The sequence below is a fragment of the Lolium rigidum genome, chromosome 6, assembly GCF_022539505.1.
Source record: "Lolium rigidum isolate FL_2022 chromosome 6, APGP_CSIRO_Lrig_0.1, whole genome shotgun sequence".
NCBI classification, from domain to species: Eukaryota; Viridiplantae; Streptophyta; class Magnoliopsida; order Poales; family Poaceae; genus Lolium; species Lolium rigidum.
The window spans coordinates 342,174,805-342,189,995 of NC_061513.1; the positions used below are offsets into that span (position 1 = coordinate 342,174,805).

At 48.3% G+C, this 15,191-nt stretch overlaps 1 protein-coding gene across 1 annotated transcript; it reads right to left on the reverse strand.

Annotated features, from left to right (window-relative positions):
• Positions 1-5,677: 5,677 nt before the first annotated feature.
• On the reverse strand, positions 5,678-6,679 carry LOC124664893 (peroxidase 64-like). The gene has a single exon (XM_047202313.1). It carries the CDS (start codon positions 6,677-6,679, stop codon positions 5,678-5,680), a length of 1,002 nt encoding a protein of 333 aa, XP_047058269.1.
• Between the last annotated feature and the right edge of the window lie 8,512 nt (positions 6,680-15,191).

Genomic DNA, 15,191 nt, shown 5'->3' on the forward strand with positions numbered 1-15,191 from the left:
CATCAGCGAGTGTGTCACGTCAACATGCTCATGGTGAAGGCTTAGAGAAGGTGCGTCTTTCCTCTTTCGTCGAGGCCAACGGCGACGATAGCAAATCGGTGTGGCAAGATGGCAATGACGACCATCTACGTGTTGCACCGACGACATCGATGACGATGGACTTTAAGATAGGAATAAGTCATAACAAGATTAGGGAGGTGAATGCTAGAACTAATTTTGTTTTTACTGCTATTGTTAAATTATTAGATCATGCTTTTTATCTTATAGTTGCATCCTAACACATGAAAATTGCGGCCCTCTATGCCATAGAGACGTGATTATATGTACACAACAAAGCTAGTTGTGTTTGTTGCCGATGCATGCATTGTTTGTAGCTCTACTACCCTAGTCATGTGGAAGACGATGAGAAAGAAGAGTCTGGCATGCGTTTTCAAGAGAAGCAAGTGAGATAAGAGAAAATAAGAGGAGTTGTGAGGTGAAACTTCAACAATGTCAATCAAGCTTAATAAACAAGAAGTTGTTTGCTAGTACTTTTTGTAGGAAGATGTTGATGCCAGCAAAGTATCACGTCAGGCGATGTCGTTTCTCGCGGTCCTCGAACACGAGTATCGTAGAGCCTAAGGAGGAGATGCCAGCAGAGGAATGCATGTGCATCAAAGTAAGACACAGATGGAGAGGATGGAGAGGAGTGCATATGGATACGTGGAGAATCAAAGTAAGGGGGCAGTTGTTCTTGCCGTAAAATAAACAAGAGAAGTGTACTTGATACTAGTTTAGTATTTCTGCAATTGCGTTAATTTGTATACATAGCACAGATTTGCATGGGGAACCATCGCCCCATAATTTTTTAGATAGAGCTGGCAGAGTGCACACTCTGGCTGCTAGACCAACGTGGTGCTAGACAAACATCAGCCCAATACCGCCGGAACTAGTTTGACATGCGCTAACTACTAGTGCTATGCATGGATATGGTAGGACATCACGTGTATGTGTGCATGCACTAGGTAGTGAAAAGATTAGTGGATCAAGCTCGGTAGTGACTTGACCATGTGTGGGGTGTGCGCTATCAGAAGACCAGTATTCTGCTGAGTTAAGAAATAAGAAAAAAAGAGCAAAATGAAGTCATGGTGGAAACCAAAAAAGTGCCTTGGGGAAAGATCTTGTTCTTCCCGAGTTATATGTACTTCTAAACAGAAGCGAGTGACATTAGAGAGAAGAAGAGGAGCTGCATCAGCTCCAACATTTTTAATCAAGCTTACTAAACTAGAGGTAATTTGCTAGTACTTTTCAAGTGAAGCAAATGAGAATAGAGAGAAGAAGCGGAGCTGCAAGGTGCGGCATCGATGGAAACATGAAGGCAAGTCACGGGCGAGCTGTAGCACCGGTGGCGAACATGAAGGTAGGGATGGAGCCAGAAATTTGGGATGGGGGAGGGGCCGGGGAGCCTAATAATGACCACGTTATACATGATTTCATCATCAGTTCATGGCATCAACATCGCCCGGCAAGACGCGTTGAGGCGGAGCCAAGTGCTTGAACATTTGGCTGTCACACGACAGATTGAAAATTTTCTTGTTCTCTTCCGTTTCATGTCTACACAAGTTACTCGTGAACAATTGAACACTCTCTAATTAATTTTTTATGTTTGTAGTTCTTGTAAGTACTAACAAAATTTCAGAAATTTTAAACTTAAACGAGATTCGATTAGATTCGTCCAAATTTGGCATATATTACATATATTCGAACGAAATTTGACTAAATTTAAACTAAACCTAATCTAGAAGTACTTGCGGCGGCCGGAGGCGTCGTAGTACTGGTGGAAGTTGTACATGTCGTCGGTGACGACCTCCTGCTTGACGACGGGCTCGTCCTTCACCAAGCCGCTTGATCCTGCCTCGCCGTCGTCGGTGAGGTCCACGAGCGGCTTGCCGGAGTCGCGGATGGACATGGCGATCGCCATGTCGAGGTCGCCCCTCCAGTCGTCCTTGTCGTTCATCGACGCCAAGTACGCCGCCCGCAGCCCTGGGCAGTCCTCGGGGTCGTCGCTGCTGGCGATGAGCCGTTCCTGCCGCTCGTACTCCACCAGCAGCGCCGCCTGCGACGCTTCCTCCGGCTCCACCTTCACCTCCGGCTTCGGGATGAGGAGGGCACCACCACGCCTCTCTTGCTTCCGCCGGCTGGCGCTTCCGCTGCCGCCACGCCTCGTGTTGATGGGCGTCGCCGGCTCCTCCTTCACCACACGTTTAGATACGCTGTAGGGCGCCGAGCGGTACGACAAGGACGGCGTCGATCGGGCCGGTCCTGAGGAAGAAGAGTTCGAGGAGGACGAGTACGTCGTCCTCCTCGGCTGCCATTGCGGTGGTCCTCCTCGAGGAGACGATGGCGGTGACGGCGGCGTCTCCAACCTTGGAGCGCCGTTGCGGATGGTCCTCCTCGAGTAGAGGAGCTGCAAGCTCCAACAATGTCAATCAAGCTTAGTAAAATAGAAGCAGTTTGATAGTATTTTTGTAGGAAGGAGGTGGTGGCGGCACAGTCACCATCCTCATCCGGACGGAGCTAGGAGACATCGATGCCAGCGAAGTTTCACGTCAGACGATGTCGTTCTTGGTCCTCAACATTGGTGAACAGGAGTACCGTAGAGTCTAAGGAGGACGTGACGAAGGTGAAGGAGGGGTCGGCGGCGGAGTGCATGTACATAAGTGTGATCCCCATACGAAGCAACATATGTATTATGAACCTGCGCATGGATACTGGAGAAGCAAAGTAAGAGGGCACACGTTCTTTCCTAACAATAAATGAGAATGGTGTACTTAAACTAGTTCCATATTTTCATACAGTATTCATTGCGTTTGTATGGTAGAAGCATATTCTGATTATTTTATTGTGACAGCTAGCAGAGTGCACACTCGGACCAACACGGTACCGTACATCGGCCGGAACTACTTTTGGCCCATCTTATCCGGCGCCTATTGTTCCGAATCATGTCCTCCTTCGCGTCTATCTTGTATCTAGAGATTCGAGCGGAACTCATCGAGAGGACCATGCTTGCCCGCAAATGGTATACATAGAACAGGAAATTAGAACCGCACCAAATGCACACACATGCATGGGCCGTACCTCTCCTCAAGGTATTACATGGAGCGGAAAAATTCGGCATGACCTCTCCTCAAAGTAGGACATATGGGTAGTGCAAAACTTGCCGAAACGGAAATGAATCAACATTTCGGCAAACATCCATGCACCACACCGGCACACACACAAGCGCTTCACCCGCAACAAGCATCCATACACACGACGGCCACACAAGATCTACAAGCATATGCATGTCTCCTCCAAGCATATGTATGTCTCCTCCAACTACTCACCTTCTAGATTCGATACCGAGACGAGACCGCGATCGATGAGTTCGAGAGGAGGAGAGAGTATGGAGAGCCTTCTCCTCAACTCCAATTAAGTATCAACCAAAGTAAGTGCAATAAATACCCAAGCAAGTGAAAAGTAGAGTCAAAATGGTATGAGAGAGAAGGGGGACGAGCTAGATGGAGGAAGAAGAATGGCTTGTGTAGTGTGGTAGGTGGGAGGTTGGCTCACTTTTGTATATCCGGTTCGCTAATTCGTGGCGCACCGACCTAAGTGCGCCACGGAATACCTTATTTCGTGGCGCACCGAGCACGATGCGCCACGGAATACCTTATTTACGTGGCGCACCTAATACAATGCGCCTACGAATACCTTATTTTTGTGGCGCACTGTTGCCGTGCGCCACAGAAGAAGTAATTTCTGTGGCGCACCGCGGTTTGTGCGCCATAGAAATAGTAAAACCAATGATTGGGGGTGACAGGTTGTGGGGCCCACCAAGTTTTTGTGGCGCACGGTTCAGTAGTGCGCCATAAAATTAAGCTATTTCTGTGGCGCACCGTGCCTTGTGCGCCACAAAATAAGTTTCTGTGGCGCATTCAAAACGGTGCGCCACAGAACTAAGCTTCGCCTATAAGGGTTTTCCTACTAGTGAATCCTAGAGTAGTGCACATTCTAGGACCAGCAGTGTGCACTAATCATCAAAATGTGATGTAATGAGTTTGTATATTTTAATTTAATCAAATTTATATCTTAATGAAATCGATATTGCTATGCTAATTAAGGAATATATCACTTGACTATAATTTATTTTTTGTGATTAATTTAGGTTCCGTAAATGATGTACCAAAGAAGGCATATTTTTGTGCTAGACTTATTTGTATCTCGGCAGTAAATTTTATGCATGTCTATTAATGTATGGAGGCGTTTCCATATTGGTGCCGTACATGAGAGCGCACGGCGCATCACGATGTGCCCCGAGAAAAAAAGCATCGGGTCTGCAGTTTCCCGACACAGTTAGTTAGCCATGGAGGCTTTTCTTTGACGGTGTAGGGCGATCACATGGATTACGGGCATGATTATAGACTAACGGTGAAGATGATAGAGTGACAAAACTGATGAGTGTTGTAAGTGAGCAATGGCAAGATTAAGGTTTATATCAATCAAATGACAAATTTGAGATCACCTTGGTGGCAGGAATGATAAAAACCCATTCACAAAATGTGAGACTTTAGTGGCGATTTCTTAGATGTCTCTAATTAAGTTGTGAAGATAGCTTCAAGCTTGTACGGGTTTCTAACCGTCCCTAAGTGGACCTTAGTGGATCGAGAACTTCTCTTCTGGTGGAAAGGCTCGAGGAGAAAACGATGAGGCATTCGTAGCGTTTGGAGTGTTTTGGTCTCCGTACTGCTCGAACAAAGATTAGGACTCGCAAGAGTGTAAAGTTTGTGATACATCATCGTCTCCGCGTCACATTGGTTACTTTTATACCTGAGCTATTTACTTTGTGATAGCTTTCATGCTTAATATTATATATCTTACTTAGCATAAGTTGTTGATGTATATAGGCGAACTGTAATATACTAAGTATGTTGGGCATACAGGCGAACTGTAGTATACTAGTATATGTTTTATGCTCGACAAATTAAACACTAATTTTATTACGTATTTGAAGTCAATCTTGTAAAGGTTTTGAGGTGGCGCCGTAGGTAGTGTCCCGAGTTGATTAAATCAGAACGGAGGTAGTTGATCATTGGGCTGAATCCCGATTCGAAGTTCTAGTTGACTGTACTTTTGATTGGTTTCAGAATAGACTTTTTGTTGTTGCAAGTGACACTTTTGATTATTCGTTATGGGCCTTACATTATTTTCTGGATGTTAACCACTTCAAAATCTTCTATGGACATTTGGAACCAAGTTTTTTGGAGGCTTTGGCAGTCAGTATCTAGGATTTTTATTTCAAACACCAAGGTCTCCGCACAAGAAGAGAGAGAGAGAGATTCTTCTTGTGAATTTTTTACATAGCAAATGAAGGAACACCAAACTAAGAATCATCCAAGAATAGGTGAAAATCTGAAGCTTGTTAGCCATAACTTGGCTGAGTACATAGGAATACAGTGTCAGTACCTATATCTCATACTAGACCATTGCTGTCGTGGCTGGCCGGCCTGACTTGCTGATTCGAAGTTTTAATTGGTTGTACTTTTGGTTCCCACACGGCAAATACATCACAGTTACACCGTACGTGGAACACAATCAGAAGGAAAGGAACGAAATACGTACACCTATATATGATTTGTAAGGTAAAGGCAACGGCAGGCTAGTTGTGTCGCCTGCAGTTGGCTCTGATCTCGCCGGGCTGGTTCTGCGCGCTCATCCTGAGCATGGAGCTGACGAACGCCTCGAAGAACTTGCCCTGCGACGCCGCGTAGAGCGCCACCATCCGCCGCGTCTTGGGGTGCGTCAGCAGCGCCTCGTCCGACGCCAGCAGCCCGCGCCCGGTCTGCAGCATCTTGAAGTAGGCGTTGTCGAACGCCGCCGACGTCGGGTCCATCCACGCCCCGGCGCCCTTCGCCGTGTTGTTCGCCGGGCACGCCCTCCGCAGCGCCGCCGCGAACGACGGCCGCAGCGCCGGGTCCGCCACGCCGGCGCCGCCGCTGCCGCCCGGGAAGCCGCGGATGCGGGACTCGAAGGAGGAGCAGTGCGCGAACCCCAGAGTGTGCCCGCCGGAGAGCACGACGAGGTCCTTGGTCGACAGCCCCACCGCGTGGAACGCCTGCTTCAGCTGATCGAAGGTCGCCCCCGGGCCGGGAAGCAGCGAGGTGGTGTCGCTGGCGAGCGACACCCTGCCGTCCCCGCGGCCGAGAGGGACCGCCCAGGACGGCCCGCCGGAGAGCGCCACGGCGTCCCGCGCGGCGAGGGCCAGGATGTCGGCGCAGGACACCACACCCGGGCAGAGCGACTCGACGGCCGCCTTGGCGTTGTCGACGACGAAGAAGGCGTGGAGGGACGCGTTGGGCGGCCCGTCCTTCTCCGCCGTGTTGTTGGACGTGGAGTCCAGGAGCACGGAGCCGTCGCAGCCCCTGACGAAGCAGTCGTGGAAGTGGAGGCGGAGCAGGCCGGCCGGGACGGTGCGGTCCTTGGCAATGGCCTGCCTCACCGCCGCCGTCACGGCCGCCTCCGCCTTCGGGCAGCTCTGCCGGTAGTGGTCAAGGCTCAGGGCGTCGCCGCCGCTCAGGCTCATGAGCACTATTGCCAGTCCACGCACCGCCCAGCAGGACCAGCGGCTGCGGCGCCGACCAGAATGCGGCTGCGGCGCCATTAACTCTGCTACTCGACCACCTCCTGTCCTGCAGCATGTGTCTAGAACAGAGAGTGACCAGCTCGCGCGCTATGGCTTTTATTCAGGCGATCTCTGAATGAATGCATGCATGTCGACAAGCTAGTGCAGCATGACAAGTGGGAGTATATACATGGATCATGATGTATCTACACATGGATCGGTCTCCTCCTTCCAGCCCTGCACATATGTACAAAAAAAATTCCTCCAAGTGCGTGTCTAGCTGGTTATGCCAACATAAGTGTACGGTGCAGGAAATTATTCGGCATCGGTTACCCAAAAAGGGAAAGATGATTGTGAACATGAAAACATGCGGATGACAATTATTCAGTTAAATTCAACATCGTTTCTACCATGTGACGAACTTACTGCTCCCTCCATTCTATAAAGAACGTTTTAGGTTTCTCTAAATTTAAATGTATTTGAAGTTTCAGACACTGTTACATCTTAATTTAGATAATGTTAAGACAATCTTTTATACTAGTAGGATGGAGGAAATATTAAGTACTAATGATTTTTCATCAAAACATGGTCGTATGCCACCTAGCTATCCCGACGGGACAAATTCTTTTTAACCATCAAAGTATAACATCTATTTCAGTGTCGTGAACTCTTGTAAATTCTTTTTAACCATTAATACTTGGTTATTGAGAACTAACTTAATTTTCTGCCAGATGACAGCCACCCAAGTATCAGTTGTAACCCATATTGAACTATCAGGCCATTAGTTGTAGCCCATATTCAACTCTTAAGCCAGTGGGAATCACGATTAAATTCGACGATCCATGATTTGTGGGCTTTAACTCAGTTCTCATGGACGGAAAGAATGGAGATGAGCAGGGGCTAAGGACCCCATATGATTAAGATTGTGTAAGGAATACTCCATGATAGTTTAATGATTTCAGCCCCCTTTATGATGCTTCAGTATCAATATTGGCTCCTTCCATGATATCTCACTCGACTCAAAATTAGCAAAATCAATTATATTTTGGCTACCTTAGTGTACTGACATGCAGATCCATCACGGTCTACTTGACTACTCCATCGATCATATACCAAAAAAATAAGTTAGTGCCTATGGCAAAACCCACATTCAAAGGAACATGAGACCCTAAACATAAGACATTGATTCGAGCAAGTTTTGAGGGTTCTCCTTCTAGGCTCATTGAAGTCGATCATTTGGGTGCCTACACGGGAACCCCCGCTCCCCTCGGTCGCCTCCTCCAGGCGACAGGGGAGCCCAACCCTAGCTCCCCTCCGCCGCCACCTTAGCCCCCCGCCCCGCTCCCTCGTCGTCTCCCGAGGCCGCCGGCGGCTAAGCCGTCCGCCGCCGATGAAGGGGGCGGCGAGGCCCTATGCCTCTCGGGATCTCGCGCGCTCGTCTCGGAGGGAAGACGTCGTGCCGGGCCCCGGAGGCCGTCGCCGCCGCCCGCCCCTCCTGCGCCCCTCGCCGGCCTCGCGCCGCGGCCTCCCGCTCGCCGGCCGACCGGCCCGACCATGGCGCAGCCTCGGTCGGGGAGGGACCCGCAGCCCGGGGTTTGCCGCGGTCGGGCCCGATCCGGGCTTCGGCGGGCCTGCGTCCAAGGCGACGTCGGTTGGTGGCTCGGGCTCCCGGTGGCTCGGCGCTCGACGGCCGGATCTGCCGCCTCGCGGCGGTCTGCGCGGTGTTGCGCTTCTCCGGCGTTTGGTGCGTGTTTGGTGGACGGCGACAAGATCCCTTGCTCGGCCGGCTACGCCCATCGCTAGGGCCTGCGTTGCGCATGCCAACAGCATCGACACTCCGGGCGAAAGCCTCGCACCAATTGGTGCCGATGTCGACGATGCCTCCGGGTACCATTTTTCCTCGTTGAGGGCTTCATCGGGGAGCTTGGTCTCCTGGCGTCGCGAGTTGTTGCGTTCTCCGGGTGAAAACCTCTCGCTCCTCGGAGCGGGCGGCGGCGACACACTCGTGCCGTTACCTTCTTGAAGGCGCCGCTTTTGGAGTCCGTGCTCCTCGTGGTGTGGTAGATGCGTGGCGGTGTGCATGGTTGCCTTGTCGTCGAGGATGGTGGATGCCGGGGCGGCGGCCCGGACGGTTGACGTGCGGCGAGGCGGCGGCCTCGGATGGTCTTGCAGCGATGACTCCATGGGGTGTTGTCATGGTCTTGCAAGGCTTGGGTGGCGTGTTGGTGCTACGTGGGTAGCGAGCTCGTCGGCCCGGCCTACACGACGGGGCGGTCGGTGTGGTTGGCATGTCGGGGCGGCGGCCCCGGATCTTTTGGCGCGGCGTTCGTGGTCTGTGTGTGGTCGCCTTGGTAGTTTGGGCTACAAGACGTCCATGTCGTGCGGCGTTGCGGCTCGGCTCGCCTCCGAGCAGGGGACGCCGGAGCAGCGGCTCCGGGTTTGGTGGTGTGTGTTTGGTCGTCGGCGGTCCGGTATCGTGTGGGCGATGAGGCTCCGGTGTTTGTGCGGTTTTCGGCCGGTTTCCCTTATAAACTCGGCCGCTCTGTATGGTTTTTGGGCCCGGTTTCCCTTATTAACTGAGCCAAATCTTCCTCTATCAATACATCGTGCAGCTCACCTGCTGAATTCTCAAAAAAAAATAAACATAAGACATTAGCCTGAAGTGAAAGATAACACATTACGATGTCAACACAAGCAACGACCTCATCGTTACGATGAGGTTGTTGCTTGTGCGTCGACACGATCAAAGGTTAAGGTTGGGGTTGTCATTCCCACAGTATGTGGTGCTTTTGACCGGACATGTTTCAACAATAGTACGTGCAGTTAGGATTGTTGTAAGAGACCGCCAATACGCTTACGGTTTAAGGTCGTTAAGGTTTTAGGGTTTACAGTGATTCCGCGTTGGCATATAGGATCGAAAAAGGCCCAAAAGACGTAGAGAGCCACCACTCTCATTTCCCCCCATCACCGCTCGCGCTAGTGAACAATACCCTTGAGAGTCGCCCTCTCTCTGCCGGCTCCCCTCTCCCTCGGCCGGAGTGATTGGGAGAGGGGAGACCGGTCCCTCCTTGTAGATAGTAGCCTAGGTTTAGCAGTTTTTCCCTCTGTGGAGTTTGGCATCATGCCGTCGGATTGTGAGCTCTTCACGTCATTGAGCGACGCCGGGGGGGGGGCATGGATGGAGGCCTTGGTGGTGTTGGCGGCTTGGTGCCAGCGACTGCTGCTCAAGATCTTCTCCTCTCAATCCAAGAATAAGCTCGAGGTCGTTGGCATGGCTCTGGATCCAGATCTAGAGGCGATGGTCGGTTCTGTCTGCAGCTCTGTGGCAGTTGCCCAAGATCCGAGTGTCCTTTTCGCTGCTCACCATGGTGGTGAGAAGGGGATGGGGTTCCTGGTCTTGGTGCTCCTGCTTGCAGATATGCGCCAAGGGAGTCTTGAAGCTGCTCCTGGGATATCTTGCACGACGGTCCTACGTCGACATCTATCCAGAATGATCATTCGGCGACCACTCCCTTCTCCTTCACCGGTGACGGTTTTCTCCGGCCGGCGACCGCGAGTCTACATTAACCTCCAGGACAAAGATGCCAAGACGGAGGCCCTTCTACAACACCAATGCAGTTGGCTCCCAGTGCTTCGCCCCAAGTGGCTCTATCTCCGGTGGCGTATTACCTGGCTGCGCTGAGATGTAGCGACGCGGCGGCAAAGGAGCCAGACCCGATTGCTTTTCCAGTTATATATTTAGGGTTCTTTGTGTAATTTTTTTTGGACTGGATTGTAATTTTCATTTTCTTTTGGTCCTCCATGTACTTTCGCATGCCACCGCTGAAATGAAAGCTTCTAGGTCCCTCTGGGACTATCCCTTGTTCAAAAAAAAAAGACGTAGAGAGATGGATGACACCGCGAAATATGCTTTGCACATAAGAAACCGCAGAGGCACTAGGGAAAAATTGCCGTTGCCGTGCAGGCAATCATTGCCGTGGGCCGCTGCATACAGGGGCCTTTGCCGTGCAAAGTGCCTTTTAAACGCCCTATTTTCCCGTAGTGAGGGCTCTTATGGATTCTTCGCATCCTGCATCGTCCATGAGACTATGATGTCTGGAATAAAATTGGCCTTTTTCTCAAATATAAGACAACATATTGTTTTATTTTCATTAATTTTTTTACATGGACTAATTGATCTACCATTCATACAATAAACAAAAGTGTTGTCGAATTTATAAAAACACTTAACTGGCACGTAGCATAATTGTAAATTAAAATTTCACGAGCGTGGTCCGTACCATACCTGTTAATTTTCGTCAAGTTTGTTCTGCAAAAATTAAGTTCACAACGACCGAGAATGTAGGAAAATCAATTGCACTCCGGTCCACATGAATCTGGATTCACATGCGCGCTTTACAAGGCTTGGCACACCGCTATGTCTGGGCCGTGCGCACGCATGTGACTGTGCTTGCAAGGGTATGTACCAGCTGAGGGAAGGAAATGGACAGATCTAAGCTATGGAGATGCCTGACACGACACCTACCATGCATGCGTACAAACGCAAGCATGCAGCTCGAGCTCGTGTTGAGCGCGCATGAGGCCACCGAGCAAAACACATGCATGTTACTCAGTGCAGTGCAAGGGCAGTGCGGTTGGTGTACGTGCTGGACCAAAATCGCCCATGCATCACTATCCATCGCGTGCCTTCCTTTGGCATCATTATCTAACTTTTCCACTCCTCGATCATCCATACATATATGATGGTACATCATTTTTCTAATAGAAAGGATTTAGTGTTAATGTGAACAAAATGCTAAATGCCTTTAATTAGATAATATAAGCTCAAAGAGCCCGATTTTAAATTAATAAAGTCATCAACCGGCTAAGGTACAACAGTGTTGCTTTACATAAACTTCAACAAATTTAAAAGAAAAGCAACGCCCTAGATGAATTGCAAGCACCGGAAGCCCCAAGTGGAGCCGAAGCCACAACGACAAGTCCCGAAATGCCCCTGCACACCTGGTGCAGGTTTCGACATACGGCAGGAATTAGCCTACGTCCTAGATTACCCAGCCTCTATTGTGTTGGAAACTGAACAATAGCACTTAAACCAAACTCCACCAAGCAGCGCTGTCAAAAGACCATCTTGAACAAGACACGAAGAACTGCCGCAGACGGAAGGAGATGCAGATCAAGCGAAGAGGAGAAGCACCGGTGCCAAAGGGATGAAAAACCAGCTCAAATACCACCTCGCCATTCTGCTGCTAGAGGAGGTACCCTTCCCTCCTCACCCAGGCTCGAGGGTGTCGGCCCACCAGCAAACACAGAACAGAGAAGTGGTTGAGCACCCAAAACGCCTTGGACTTGCTGAATGGTGCCTCCGATCGACCTTGCCTTCACCTCGCCCGAACTGCACCACCATCATTGTCACCATATTGTCGGTCCCTCCGTCCCAAATTTTAGTCATGGTCTCAAATTTTCTTAAATGTAAATGGCAGCAATGGTCCGTTTGATCCGCATGTTGCAAAATCATGTTTGTATACTTTCACATTAAAAGTTCTTAAAAGTTATCAACTCAAAGCCCAGCCCTCAAAAGAATGATACAATGTTCGAAATTATCAACTTAACATGCCCCCTTACTTTCTTCGTGACCTTACACTACCTCATCTACCGAAATGATTAGGCAGATCTTCTCTTTTCTAGCATTACAAAGCTAGGGTTAACTGTGTTGTGTTGAAATCATTTTATAATATTTGGTTGCGATGTGATTTATAGCTTATAATGCTTTGTTGTCACTATAGGTATTGAATTTGTGTTTTTTGGTTCTTAAGACGTAGTTTGAATTGGGGTTGGAAAATTCCTGTAATGTTTCTTAATCAGTGTTTATGTGTACTCTATTTTTTTCCTATATCTATTAATATGCATGGAATGTCTAGATATGTTGAGAAAATTGCATATTGCTACCACAATTGCGGCTAGAGCTTCAGAAAACTACCACTTTTCAGGTCAACTGCAAAAAACTACCACTTTTGGGTTTAATGGTTTCAAAAAACTACCGATTACGTAGTAACAATCGGTTTGGCCCATTTGATCAAGTTTTTGACAGAGATGGCCCACCATGTCATTCGAGATAGAAAACTTGATCAAATGGTGGGCCATCGCTGTCAGAAACATGATTAAATTGGACCAAACCGAGTGTTACACACAATTGGTAGTTTTCTGAAGCAATTAGACGCAAAAGTGGTAGTTTTTTGCAACTGACTGGAAAAGTGGTAGTTTTTTGAAGCCCTAGCCTCAATTGTGGTAGCAATATGCAATTATCTAGCAGAGGTCAGGTGCACCCATAGCACCATAACCACCGTTGCACCGGAAACGTTCTCCGGCAACCCTAACCAATGTAGGTGCGAGATAGAGAACCAACCTGTGGTTGGATGGTTAAGAGGGCAGTGGCACCCCCAGCCCACCAGAGTTCAAATCCCAGATTTGACACTTTGGTGTCTCATAAAGGCGGAATATTTTTCAGTGGGAGGCGACGTTCCCGTCGACAGCGAGGCGCTTGTGGTGACTTCGTCAATCTCAAGACCCGCCGGATCAGTTCTTCAACGCGGTCTCTTGGAGGTGCTCATAGGGGTAGGGTGTGCGTGTGTGCGTTCATAGGGGTGAGTGTGTGCGCGTATGTATGAGCGTCTTTGATTGTACCGTGTTTCGCAAAAAAAAAATTGTAGGTGCGAGATTAACAAATTGCATGCTATCATGCATCTAGTATTTAGGCCATATATGGAAATGCGATGGACAAATAAATTGATTGGTGACACATTTGCAATAAGAGCCTTGTACTTCTCAAAAAATCAAACCTAGCTCATTTGCAAAAATAAAGCTTATCTTTACCAAATATCATATATGTTTCCAACCTAAGATGTGGTGGATAATACTAGAGACAACAACCTCGAATGTAGTTTTTGATGAGCATCTCGAATGGTTCGACCCATTTCGAACACCAAAAAAATGTATGTTTTGCTTGGGCCGTGGAAAAATAATTGGCCATCTCGTCAACCTTGCATGTTTTGGTTAGAGTAGGCCCAGTGAGCCAACACATTTTTTATAATAAAAATTTATATATTTCCAAATTAATTTAGTTGCTCCCTCGGATTCATATTACTTGACACAAATATAGATGTATCTAGATACATTTTAGTTGTAGATACATCCATTTTAGCATCAACTAATATAGATCGGAGGGAGTAGTGCAAAATAAAATAGGAAAAACATAAGAAATAATAACTTGGCTGAAACCCTAGGCCTATCTACTCCTCGTTGCCGTGGTCCTTGATCAGGTTCTACGAGCTCTGGCGTAGACCACAGGTACATCCACACCTACATTGGCCCCGCCACTGGAGGAACTAGCGTGGGCGCGGGCCACTTGTCCCATGGCGAACATTTTTAAAGGAGAATTGTAGAAAAACTAGGCATGTGTAAATGTTCATATGTAAATGACTAAATATTTAATTAGGCATGTGTAAATGTTCATATGTGGGAAAATTTTGTTTATGTATATTATAACAAAAATAATCATATGTAATGAAATAAATGTTCATGGTTTAGAATTCTTATAGTATATGATAATAATATTCATACATTATAAAAGATGATGTTAATAGTTCATAAAAAAATTAATGCCTTAAAATATGTACATATTCAGAAGATGTCCATGCATATGGAAAAGATACAACATGTACATATTAAAATATGTCCATTCATCTGAAAAAATACATTTGTATTTTTTTTTTTTGCGAAACACAGTACAATCAAAGACGCTCATACATACGCGCACACACTCACCCCTATGAACGCACACACGCACACCCTACCCCTATGAGCACCTCCAAGAGACTGCGTTGAAGAATTGACCCGGCGGGTCTTGAGATTGACGAAGTCACCACAGGCGCCTCGCTGTCGACGGGAACGTCGCCTCCCACTGAAGAAAATTCCGCCTTTATGAGACACCAAAGTGTCAAATCTGGGATTTGAACTCTGGTGGGCTGGGGGTGCCACTGCCCTCCTAACCATCCAACCACAGGTTGGTTCTCAATACATTTGTATTTCTGAAACATGCATCTGTATACAAAAGAGAGAAATAAAGTTAAGTATATAAAAAGATAAAGAAAAGAAAAAGTGAAAGAGGAAAATAGAGAACGGGGAAGAAACCGGACAGAAAACCAGACTAAAAGCCCGGCGGAAAACCAGCCGAAGCACTGAACGCGAGCGATGAGATAATGGGCTAGCCCATGAAGCCACAAGAAGCTATCTAGGAATAGCTTAAGATTATCTAGAAAAAAAAATAGGAATCACTTAAAGGCTAGATGGATGCACTGTCACTGTATGGAGTCACGAGTGGACAGTGGAGTGGCACATTCTAAAAACCGAGTGGAGCGGTGATCGCCGTACTGCGCTGCCTGCGACATTGAAGCCAGCCAATGCTCTGAAAGTGTGCCATGCATTCGTCGTTCAGAGGACCAGCAAAAATTAAAAAGCGGGAACGGCGGATGGACCGCAAGCATCGGTCCACTCC

Coding starts and splice junctions, on each gene's coding strand:
- LOC124664893 (XM_047202313.1), bottom strand. CDS start 6,679: ATGGCGCCGCAGCCGCATTCTGGTCGGCGCCGCAGCCGCTGGTCCTGC.